Source organism: Podarcis cretensis (assembly GCF_951804945.1).
Source record: "Podarcis cretensis genome assembly, chromosome: 6".
In the NCBI taxonomy this organism is placed as follows: Eukaryota; Metazoa; Chordata; class Lepidosauria; order Squamata; family Lacertidae; genus Podarcis; species Podarcis cretensis.
In genome coordinates, this window is record NC_137175.1 from 55,040,465 (window position 1) to 55,053,250 (window position 12,786).

Genomic DNA, 12,786 nt, shown 5'->3' on the forward strand with positions numbered 1-12,786 from the left:
GGCTTTCACAGATTTTTCAGAAGCCAAATGTCTGACACAACTTCCGCTTGAGTGCAGGAAGCTCTTGCAACCAATTGGAAGCCATGTTTCAGTCATCGAATGTTTTGGAAGCCTAATGGGCTTCCGGAACAGATTAGCTATGATACCAATTCAAACAGCTATAGCTTCCCCCCACAATTTAGGCAAGTGCCATCCCTGCTGTTTTTCAGAACCTGTCAAAGGCCTTCCTCTTCCAACAAGCCTTTTAAGTCGAAATCTTTCCTAGCCTGCACTTGTATTGGAATCCCCCCCCCCCCAATTTAAAAATTGCTTGAGGGTTTTCCTGCCTTGGTTCCATTGGGAGGAAGGGTAAGATATTAAGGAAGGAAGGAAGGAAAAGCCTCTATTAGAAGCAGCCGTGGTGTTGAACAACTTCAAGTAAACATGCACAACAGAATCCAATTACAGACACAGATTATAATAATACCTAGTACAGTGCCAGAGTAACTGGTTAAATGGTTAAATTATCTTAGAAGAGTTGTATTGTGTGATCCCCCCCCCCACAGTGAAGCATGGATATTGGGAGGGCCTGAGAATTTTGTGTCCTTACTAATAAAGGGGGGGGGGGGGAACCAACCCAAACTTCCTTGAGCCAATATTTCTTTGCTTCACTTCTCTCAGCACTCATCTGTGTTGTGTAAGACATTCAGATAAGGCTATATCCAGGACATTATTGAACCATTCCTCTTTAGGTAGCATCAGACATGACTTCAATTGTTCCAATGACCATCTAAGCCACCATTAGTAAGAACAAGTAAAGACATCACATGGCCCTGGCCCCCTCAATCGCCAGGTGGCGTGTTTGATTCCATAGTACAACTATGCACTGTGTAGCATATCTGTAACTTGTTTTTCTACCCAGCAGCTCAAATGTGTACATTTTCCTCCCCTACCTGCTTCTATATTTGCAGCAGCCCTGTGAGGTGGGCTAGGTTATGTTAATATAGATACATAAGCAGCAGCAGGGGGCCCAATCCACATACAATGTACCAGGCCCAGGAAATCCTGTTGACATCTCTGAGATTACCGTTGCTCCTGATCTGGAAATTCTCCCAGCTGGAGCATAACGCTGCAGCTAGACTGATGGTGGGGACAGACTACAGCCAGCACATAACTCTGGGGCTTAAAAGCTTTCACTGGATACCCATACACCACTGGACCAAGTTCAAAATTATTGCATTAATTTACAGGGCCCCAAACAACATGGACACAGGATACCTTAAGGATCCCCTGGTTCCATATATCCAGGGCTTTTTTTCAGAGGGAATTAACAGGAACTCAGTTCCGCCACCACTGCCATTCTAAGAAAACAAGGGAGGTGTTCATAGTGAGTTCCAGCACCTCTTTTTCTAGAAAAATAGCACTGTACAGTGGTACCTTGGGTTAAGTACTTAATTCGTTCCAGAGGTCCGTTCTTAACCTGAAACTGTTCTTAACCTGAAGCACCACTTTAGCTAATGGGGCCTCCTGCTGCTGCTGCACCGCTGGAGCACAATTTCTGTTCTCATCCTGAAGCAAAGTTCTTAACCTGAAGCACTATTTCTGGGTTAGTGGAGTCTGTAACCTGAAGCGTATGTAACCTGAAGCATATGTAACCCGAGGTACCACTGTATATATCCTTGGGAAGTGATTTTGATTGGCAGAATGTCCCATGGAAAAAGCCGAAGTCCCCTTACCCTGATTCATAGCTCCAGTCAAATTTGCATAATTTCTGTATTTTTATTTTGTTTTCTCCTGCATAAATCTTGTGCTTCTCAGCTCCTGCTATCAGAAGCTTGAGCTGTGCGATCTGTGACCTTGTGACATGGCAATACATTAGATAAATAATTGTACTTTCATACAATAAAACTCAGGTGAATGCTTGCAGATTGTAATTATATGACCTCAACACACACACACACACACACACACACACACACACACACCCAACACAGTCACATCTAGGAACTGCATTTTTTATGACTGAATAGATATTAAAGGGCACAATAGTTGTTACACTGTTTCTTGGCAGAGAAAAAGGAAAGCTGAAAGGGAGAATGTTATTGGTTGTTGGTCCCACCCAGTAGACTTTGGCTGGACTCAAATTACAGTTTCTATAGTCACTAAATTTAATCTTTGAGGGAAAGTACGTGGGTGGTTCTTGCAGGCGAATACTTCTGATTTCCCTGGTAATGTACCAGAGATTACAGCAATTTGCAAAAAGATAGTGTTCTGTATTAAGACTAGAACTCCTTCTAGACCTGGCACTTTTAGCAATAGCAGCTCAGTGGAAGAAGGCACAGTAAACCAAGGTGGGAGTGTGAAAACTGTTCCAGAGATGGTCCTAAATTCTTCTTGGTCTTGGCTGCCTTGGGATTTATCTCATATTTTCCACTTGACAATTATTTTGAGCTTTGCCTATGTGGCCCTGAAAGCTATTCAGCTGTATCGGAAAAAACAGTACCTGGTCAAAGTTCTCAGCAGTTTTCCAGGACCTCCCGCTCACTGGCTATATGGCCATATCAAAATGGTAAGGTGGCTGTGTAGGCGGTATGTGTGTGGCAGAGCGAAGGTGGTGGAGAAAGTGTCTTTATCTATGTATTTGCTAAGCTTTATGCTAAGAAAGTAATGGATTGATGCCCACATTCTTCTGTGTTATGTAAACATAGTGAGAAAAGTGCTTTTCGCTTGCTTTTTCTACTAACAGAGATTTAGGAGAAGGTCTTAACCCTTTCAAATGCAAGGAAAAGTTTGCTTGCACTTTTAAAAGTGCTGTGTAATGTTTGTCCACATTTGCGAGAAGTAAATATTTTTGTGTGCTTTGGGACTCCCTCCCTATTTGTTGACACTAGGCAGGCTCCCTCACCACAGTGGTTTGGACACTGACTGAACATGTCTTTATTTCACCAAGCCTACTCAACCATATGATTTAGTGACCTGTATCTTTTTAAAAAGTTTTAGTGATTTTTATCACTGTATTTTAATTATGATTATTTTATACATGTTTGCTGTATCAAGTAAGCAAAACATTCCCTTTTCCAATATGGCTTCTCCACATAGTATTTTCTTTGTCCTCATACCACAGCAATACGTTAAATCACCCAAAAAGCTTCTGCTATGTGTGTGGAGAATTAACATTTAAATCTCAGAAACGAAGTTTCACTCCACTTGTTTGAAAGGCACGCACACTTTATTTTGGTATTGTGGTAGGTGATCAAGACAAACCATTGGCCCCATATATTTGTTGTAAAACATGTGTAACACTCTTGACAGTCTGGCTAGAAGAGCCATCTTGCAGAATGCAGTTTGTTGTACCAAGGCAGGTAGAGTCTAAGGATGCTTGTGAACTTCTGCTGCCTGTTAGTCCAGAAACAAAATAGAGACATAAAAGAACATCAGCACAATTTTAACTGCTTTCTTGAGCATTGGTTCCAATTCATATTTTGTGCTAAGAGGAATCCAGCCACAGCAGTTTCTCAGCTTCATGTCACATTTTGAAAGGATATTTTATATCATATGTGCTGTTTCATTAATGTTGTCATTCAGTCTGTTTAAACCTACAAGACAACTGGCTTGGGGTACTGTACCTGGTCTGTTGAATACTGACTATGTATATTCAGAAATAGGGATGAATAACCTCTCAGTCTCAGTATTGTCTGTTTCTTATTTGCATAGCTGTCAACTTTTCCCTTTCTTGCGAGGAATCCTATTTGGAATAAGGGAATTTCCCTTTAAAAAAGGGAAACGTTGACAGCTATGCTTATTTGTCCAAACTTAAATTTGGTTCTCTACATTTCTGCAGTAACTTGCAGGTTATAATTTTTTTTAAAAAATAAAATCTTCATACAAATTATTTAGCATTTTACCGTAAATGTCTCCTAAGAAACACATTTTTAATGCACTTTTAACTAATACAGTGGTATCTCGGGTTACAAACACCTTGGGTTACAAACACTTTGGGTTACAGACTCCGCTAACCTGGAAGTAGTACCTCGGGTTAAGAACGTTACCTCAGGATGAGAACAGAAATCGCACGGCGGTGGTGTAGTGGTAGCAGGAGGCCCCATTAGCTAAAGTGGTACCTGAGGTTAAGAACAGTTTCAGGTTAAGAATGGACCTCTGGAACGAATTAAGTTCGTAACCAGAGGTACCACTGTACACACATTTTTGCAAACTTTTTTCCCTATACTGTGCATCTTTGTACATTATTTTTACATATGTTTGTTTTTATGCACACCTTTACCTAATATATACATTTTTCTAAACATTATTTGCTTGGAGATCTGCACCACAAAATTCAGGTAAGTGTGAATTTCACAGGACGATTGTGTTTTGATTCTCATATTGTTTTGGAACATGAGAATTTTGCATATCCACCTTCAAATGTGAACTGAATCAGTATCCCTACTCAGGAGTTCAGTTTATATTCCAAGCTAGAGAAGTGCTTTTGGGGGACACTGTGCTCAGTTCAGAACATTGCTGAACTTTAAACTAAGTCATATTCCAAGGTAAATAATAATAATAAAAAATCCTTCCAGTAGCACCTTAGAGACCAACTAAGTTTGCTATTGGTATGAGCTTTTGTGTGCATGCACACTTCTGTTATCTGAAGATAAGGTGCTACTGAATCAATTATTTTTATTTTGTTTTGACTACGGCAGACTAACACGGCTACCTGACTGTAACTAGATCCAAGGTAAATGATTGCAACCTGCAGCAACAGCACTAGAGATCAGCTATAGCAGATCTGCCAGCCATTATGCTAAGCCAAGCTGTAAGGAGTGCTTCATGCCATTACTTCCTCATATCTTGTTTGTTTCACAGTTTTTGAAATGCAAGCAAGCGACAAATGATGGAATTTTTCATCACGTTTGTACTAAAAGCTTTCAGCCATTGCCACATACAGGGCTGAACTGCGAACATTTAAGTCAACATTCAGAAACCACAGAATCTACTCAGCCAGTAGAAACAAACATTTCTTCCTGAGAGCACTTTGAAGGAAAATAATAGAGAACCTCATATAATCTGTGCTGAACATGAAGAGCAGCGTAAACAGCATGTTATCTGCTCATGACTTAAGGACTTTATGATGATATGATTATTCCACACCCATCGTACATTCCCGAATAACATTAATTAGGTCTTGACTGATACCTGCTGAATATTTTCTTATCATTAGGCACTTGTGGTCGGGGAAGAAATACACTTTCAGTAAAGTGCCAATTTGGAATGCCATTCCATTATGAAAAAATGAGAAGGATTCTGAGTGCAAAATTGCACAGTTGTGACTCATGTGTTATGGAATCTCAAGCTTTTAAATTCAGAGGGGGGCCATATTTTCCTTTTCCTAAACAGAAGACTGGCATACAGAGTTTATTTTACTTTGAAAAGAAAAGCCTGATCCATAACTAGGTCAAGAAACTGACAGCCAACAAGCAATTATTAAATTACCATTGCTTATTTTAAATTGAAAATCAATGATGCAACTTCAACATACCACTGAAGTCTTCCATGAGACATTGTTCATGTATGCTGAGCACTCTGCAACCTTTTGCTGGCTCAGATGATTGCTTGGCAGGTGTAGGGAAAACAACACATTTCCTTTCATCAAGAGAGGGAGTTATCTTGGAAAACCTTAGTTTTCAATGTTTTTAAAAGAGCCTCTCTCCTCTAATACTCATGCTTATGATGGAAAACTCAAAATGTGTGCACACATTTATCACAGGCATATCCCAGTCTCTTTCTTGTTAGTTTCTATACACTTATATGTTCCACAACAGGTCCAGGGTACCTTTGGCTCTCTAGATATTGTTCAGCTACAACTCCCATCAGCCATAGCCACTGCTCATGCTTGCTAAGGCTGATGGGAGTTGTAGTTCAGCAAACTCAAGAGAGCCAAATGCTCCCTTCACTTGTCCTATTATGTTCTCTGTAAAATCCTACTGTGGGTCCAGTCACAGCACCCTCCACCCCTGTGCAAAAGCAATAGCTATGGTGTAAAGGAACAAACATGACAAGACAACGATCTGGGATAAAAAGTGGTCACAACTTTATTGATTACAGGTATAGGTAGACTTTGGCTCAGGCATTGGGTGTATATCTATATCAGCCTCCTACTGGAGGACTGAAATTTTGAACAGGGTCATGCCATGTATTGTGGACTCTCCAAGACATGAAGCTCTAATCCCACATTCAGCCTCTACTCCCTGGCTCCCATATTTGACGTGCAAATGTTTGCATTTGTGATTGATCTATTTCTCTTATGCAATCTTACCTAAAACAGAGGAAAGATTTGCACACATAAAGAAGCATAATCAATCATAGACGCTATATAATAATGTTATTATAATGGTTCAATTTATTTCAATTAGGAAAAAACGGTTTTTCTAACTGTATTATTTGGTGGCTGTTTTCTTCTTAAAATTTAGACATCAGTGGCTTTATCATTCTTAAGCAGTGTATGTTCTTCTACACCTGTGACGTTCAGTGCAGAACAGAAAGAAAGCAGGGGTGTTAGGACAGAGCCAAGGGGGTGAATAATTCCATTGTTAAATAGGCATCCTAGCTTAAAGTTATAAAACATTGCATTATATAATCATCTAAGTCTGATTTAACCCTAAACTTTTTTTAAAAAAATAATATTTATTCAAATTTTAAAGATTACAAAGAGAAAATTAAAGAAAACAAAAAAGGAAAATAAAAAATACAAAAAATACAATACAAAAATACAATACAAAAATACAAACAATTCGGAAAAAAGAAAAAAAGAGAAAAAAACAGCTCAAACTTTTACATAACTTTCTTTCCTTTGCTTATTTCCTTGACCTCACACCTCCCTTTTTTGTATTCTAATTCAATTAGATATTTCAGCAAATCCTTTCTAGCTTTGTTTTTATCCTAATAATTTATCTTAATATACTGTAATTTTACATTCTTGCATTTCTCCTGATTTAACCCTAAACTAAACATTTAGTCACAGTGTCCAAGATGTAAACTGACTATTGATCTTTTTTAAAAAAAAAAAATTTAAAAAATGATGCAGATGAAACCGGAAGAAGAATTCCTGAACATAGCAGCATGGACAGAAAAGTACCCGCACTGCCATCCACTTTGGTATGGAACTTTCTTGGCTTTTCTGGCCCTCAACCACCCTGAATATGCAAAGGCAGTGTACAGCAGAGGCGGTAAGAAATTTGTATCTTACATCCTTCTGATCGTGAAGTTACATGAATATGCTAGAGGTTGTAAAAATTATCCATGCATTTATCTCTGTGCACTAAGTTGCACTGCTCTTTGCTTTTATTGAGATACAAATGTAAGTGATTCATATTTCAAGGCCTTCCTAAAGCAACCTTCCCCCAGCTGGTGCCTTTAAGATGTTTTGAACTACAACTCCCGTCAGTCCCAGTCAGTGGCCTGGCCCTCACTGCCAGGCAAAGAGCTCGAACTCTCAGCTCTAGTTCTCCCCAAGTCTGTAATGCTCAGATAAGATTAATAGAGAAGGCACATTGCAGGCTACAAAGTTCAACAGGTATATTAGAGACTTGCACACGCAATGCCTTGCACTATGATTGAGTGGGCTTGGGGCTATGTGACATCAGCACACTGTGCACACATGCCCAGCAGCGTGTGCACATGATGTCAGCATGGCATGCTATGCGGTGGGTGGGTGCACCCACTGCAGAATTTGGGGGGTGGCCCTTTCAATATTGGGGATCCTGGCCACCTGCTCCCCCACTCGGTAACCCTGGAGACTTGGATACTTCCTTTTGGAAAGTGGGGGAAGCATGACTATTTGCCCAATGGGCAAGGAAAAGGTTGTTTGTCTTAATTCTCATGTGCAAAGGTGTGGGAGTGTGCCTTGGATCTGGCTGCTGAAAAGCAAAGAAAAGCAAATGAGGGAGCTCTGGGTGCCCATAGGAATCGCCTGGCTTGAGGCAACAGAGTGCAATTTAGCAAATTAAACATTTAAATTTGTTCTCACAAATAGTTTTTTACCATCTTATGCTAAGCTCATTTTCTCTCATTTATCACACTATTCAGATCCTAAAGCTCTTGTAACATACAACTTCCTAATTCCATGGATTGGTATGTATTTTCTCTCACTAATTTTATGTATTCCTGTATTTACTGTGATATCCTTGTATCAAGCATATACATATATTCTCAGCTTTCAAAGTTCAAACTTTGGGAAGCTGCTAGTATTTGTTAAGCTGGTGCCTTCCCCACTGGTGCCTTCCAGGAGGCTTCAGTGCCAGCTTTATTCCTCTGGCCAACTGATTTCTGCCCATTTTACTCAGGAATCAGACTCTATAGTATGTTTCCCTACAATCTCAAAAGTCTGTCCTTATAGAGTCTGCGAAGATGGACTTCTCGGGTTGTAAGGAAATATACACACTGCATTCCATGTTTCAGAAATCCTTTAGTAGGTAAATAGATTTTTAACTTGACTTGTCCCAGCAATTAAGTGCCTACTTCAATGGGTCAAATATAGTGCTATAAACCCTGTCACCTGTGGTGGATAATTTACCATGTGACCCTGGCCCTGGTGTATGTGCCTATGAAAGACAACGTTATCTTGGGCTTCTGTTCCTCATTTTCCTTCCTTTCCCTGGCAGGAAGGGGGCTTCTCATCCTGAATGGGCCAAAGTGGCAGCAGCACCGGAAACTGCTGACTCCCGGATTCCATTACAATATTCTGAAGCCTTATGTGACTCTTATGGCAGAATCAGTCAAGGAGATGCTGGTAAGAAACCCCATTGCTACTTTCAGGAGTTCAGCTCCAGTCTAAGAAGTTGCTCATCCACCTTAATGATCTCTGTCCTGCTTTGAGCAAACTCAGAGGGCCTTTAATTTCTCTTTTTCTCCTCTGACATATCACGAAGATTTTTTGGAGTCAGAAGCCCCCATCAAAGTGTGAAGCCCTTTGGGTCTCAGGCAATGAGTTTGCAACAGCATTGAATTCTAAATTTCCTTCATAAACTTGTGAACCTTAATATTGTCTTAATTAGTTCATTCACTTTCTCAGGATAAACGGATGGTCACTACCATTAGCTTTCTTTGTGGAATATTAAAATGCATCACTTTGAAGGGTTGTTCAGTGTTGTATTAGCTAGAATTGTATGTCAAAACTGTGTTTACGTTTGCAGAAAGTGTTTTTGACTGGAATGCCTGCTATCACCCTTTCCTTTATAGTCCTGTGAATTAATGATCAGTTCATTAGCTCCTGAGAATCTCCTGACCTGTCTTCTTTTTTCAGGGTACACATTCAGCCACCCAATCCTGAAGCTGTCTCAAGGGACAGCTGCACATAATCTTAGCAAAACCATTTCCCAAATGCAAGGATCATTCGCAGGGGAAAGTTAATGGGCAGCATGGAGAATGCTCAATTCTGTCACAAAATACATATAACTTATTTTGCAATTAACTAGCAAAATCCATAGTTGGGCAGTCACTGACATACTTGACAATCTAAAATTTTCATATATTGACCACAGCAGATCATATATTGTTCCAGTATCTAATAACGAATCATCTAATCATTCTAGAGACTTTCCCAGAATGAGATTTCTCATTTCTGTCCCTTTTCTAAAATATTAGGATATATGGGGGAAGCTGGTACCAAAGAATGGCACAGCATCAGTGGAGATGTTCCAACATGTCAGTCTGATGACTCTTGATACTATTATGAAATGTGCCTTCAGCTACCAGAAAAATGCTGAAACGGACAGGTGAGTATAAGATGCCTATTTAAGGCAAGGTGGGAGCCACAGGCCAATACAGTCTTTCTTTTTTGTGCCATGGGCTAGCAGTCACACGAGAAGCAAGCCCAAGGTTGCAATCACCTCTGCAATCTGCATATGGTTAATGAAGCCATTCTGGATGATGGCCATCACTACATCATTCATGAGCAAATTCTATAGTTTAACTGTGCAGAAAAATACTTTCTTTTGTCTGTGCTGAATCTTCCAACTGTCGGCTTCAATGGATGGCCCTGGGTTCCTTCCTCTAGCCCCTGGGCCAATTTGTTTGTGCTTATTGTAGGATAACCAGCCTCACATAACCAGCATGCTTGGATCTAATTAATGCATGAAGGGGTTAAGACCATAGAGTAAGCTGTCCTGCCAGACTTAGCTCACCTTGGAAGAGAGTAGGTAATCAGAAACTAATTGGCAGCCAGCGTAGTCAGGTGTAACATGCTCAAACCATCTTGCCCTCATGAGCGACCTGGCTTCTGAATTCTGCACCAGCTGAAGTTTCCAAGCTGTCTTCAGAGGTAGACATAGATATAACGTGTTGCAATATTCTAACATAGAGGTTACCAAAGTATACACACCAGAAGTTGTGTATCCAGATAGGGATACAGCTAGGCCACTAGCCGAAGTTGATGGAAGGAACTCCTTGCCACTGATGCCACCTAGGCCTCAAGTGACAGCAAATGATCCAGAAGTACCCCCAAATTATGTATCCGTTCCTTCAGAGGGAGCAGAGCAGGCAACCTCCCATCCATCCAATCCAAGAGCAGGCAACCTCCCATCCATCCAATCCAAGGAACCACTCACTAACAGTGCTTCAGTCTTATCTGGATTGAGCTTCAATTTCTTGGTGCTCATACCAAGGCAAGCACTGCCACACCTGCAGATGTAAAGGAGAAGCAGAACTGTGTTTAATCAGCATATTGCTGACAACATACTCCAAAACTCTGGATAACTCCACTCAGGAGTTTTATGCAGATGTTGTAGGGGATAAAATTCAACCCTGATGACCCCACATTAAAGGCTCTGTGGAGCTGAGAAGAACTCCCCAAGCATCACCCTCTGGAAACAACCATTGAAGAAGGAGTGGAACCACTAAAAAACAAAGCTACTCATCCCTACCTCCGATCTCAAATAGAAATGGATCAAGAAATGGGACTTTTAATAAACATGTCATCTTACCTTTTTTGTCTTCATTTTGTGCTTATATTTGTTTCCACTTTCCTACTGTCCACAGAGATAATTCCTACATTCAAACTGTATTTGATCTCAGCTATCTGTTCTATCAGAGACTGAAAACACCTTGGCATCACAATGATCTCATTTACCGGTTGAGCTCCAAAGGGCGTCAGTTTTACAAAGCTTGCAAAATAGCCCACCATCACACAGGTATGTACCTTTTACCGTACTTCCTATCAAAATCTTCTTCTTCCTCCTCATCCCTCTCCTCTTCTTCTGAGCTAATATATAAATTTATTTCATAATAGAAAATTCAAAAGCAAAAACATACTGTTTCAGTACCATTAGGAAAATTAAAAATTGTAGTAGTGTCAGTATGATGTACTAAGGGCATATAAAATGTAGGTGTGAAAAGAAGAAGAAAATTAAAAATATGGGTTTTAATATGGGTTAAATGATTAGTAACACAGTGGACTTATTAGGAAAGTTAGAGAAATGAGAAATCTAAAAAGGTTGAATATATTTGCTTGCCTCTTGGGTATAGCTTTATTCATTTCATACTGTATGTTTTCAATGCAGAAAAGGTAATAAGCGAGAGGAAGGATTCCCTCAGGAATGTGAAAGAGCTTGAAAAGATTCTGAAGAAGAGGCATTTGGACTTCCTGGATATTCTTCTTTGCGCAAAGGTGAACATTATAGAAATAATGCACCTATGCCTGCCATGTTATATTGCTAAGGGCTTTTCCAGCCATCACTATTCTGTTCAGATGACATAGCCCAAGCAAAACTCCCATGGTCTGCAATATATACATAAAATTGTACGGCTATCATCACACTGCAGTTTGTCTGGCTGCTGACAGGTGGCCCTGTCAACTCCAGCATAATGGCAGAATGGTGGGTAGGCACGAGTGAGCAAGCATCATGGGTGGCAGGTGGCCCAGGTGAGCTGTTTAGTTTGGGGGTGGTGCTTCAGAGAGCAGCTTAGCAAACTGCTTTCTGAAGCACCTCCCCCTTCTTTGATGTGAGCTGGGAGAGGGAGGAGGGTCTTGGAGAACTTTAAATACTGGATCTCACTAATCCTATAAAACACTATGTTCCCTGTGCGGTTAGGATGAAAATGGAAATCCATTGTCAGATGAAGACATACGTGCAGAAGTGGACACATTCATGTTCGAAGGTCATGATACCACAGCTAGTGGAATCTCTTGGCTCTTTTATAGTATGGCTCAGAACCCTGAACATCAGCAGAGATGCAGAGAGGAGATCATGGAGCTTCTTGGGCAACAGGAAGAGATACAATGGTCAGACTAAATTATTGTTCAACTTTAAATGTTTATTTCCTGGGTCATGTTATGAGGTTTCTGAAGGAGAGCAATACTGCAGAGTAGTTTACGATCATAGTAGTCTGACCACAGGCCTCAGGTTGTGTATGTTCCAGGGAAGATGGGCCAGTCCTATACTGTAGGAAAAGAAGCTCTGATTTCTATTTCTATATTTAAATCACTGCTATGGCTGCTGCACGGATGTACTGTAGCTAGTGTGGTCATACTTGTATCGCTAGAAGTAATGCAAAAATCAAAATCTATTATCAAAAAGAGACAGCTCTTCAAAAAGTAGGACACAATTAGCCACCCTTACCCATTACTTGCATGAAGACGTAACACAGTTACAACAGATGGCTGTGGACTGAGCCCACCAATACTCCTGGTCTCTAATGTCCTGATAACTTCTAAAGAGGGGAGCCTCCTCTATTCAGGTGGGATTCCTGCATGATTTGTTTTCCAGGTAGACTTCCTGCATGGTTTAATTTCCCATAACAAACAAAAACAACAAC

The 12,786-nt window shown here is 40.4% G+C and overlaps 1 protein-coding gene and 1 long non-coding RNA gene across 2 annotated transcripts in view; one reads left to right on the forward strand and one right to left on the reverse strand.

The window, feature by feature from the left end:
* Positions 1–12,786, forward strand: part of LOC307218252 (cytochrome P450 4A4-like) — a 17,362-nt gene continuing 4,576 nt past the window's right edge. The window contains exons 1-9 of the mRNA XM_079980399.1: positions 1–731; positions 785–2,548; positions 7,061–7,202; positions 8,062–8,106; positions 8,637–8,764; positions 9,619–9,749; positions 11,011–11,162; positions 11,532–11,638; positions 12,063–12,253. Coding sequence (XP_079836525.1) covers positions 2,357–2,548; positions 7,061–7,202; positions 8,062–8,106; positions 8,637–8,764; positions 9,619–9,749; positions 11,011–11,162; positions 11,532–11,638; positions 12,063–12,253 — 1,088 coding nt within the window. The 5' untranslated portion in view covers positions 1–731; positions 785–2,356. The remainder of the gene's footprint in view (positions 732–784; positions 2,549–7,060; positions 7,203–8,061; positions 8,107–8,636; positions 8,765–9,618; positions 9,750–11,010; positions 11,163–11,531; positions 11,639–12,062; positions 12,254–12,786) is intronic.
* The window catches only part of LOC307218348, a 17,925-nt gene continuing 12,173 nt past the window's right edge, over positions 7,035–12,786 (reverse strand). The window contains exon 2 of the long non-coding RNA XR_013839932.1: positions 7,035–7,370. This is a non-coding gene — a long non-coding RNA (uncharacterized lncRNA). The remainder of the gene's footprint in view (positions 7,371–12,786) is intronic.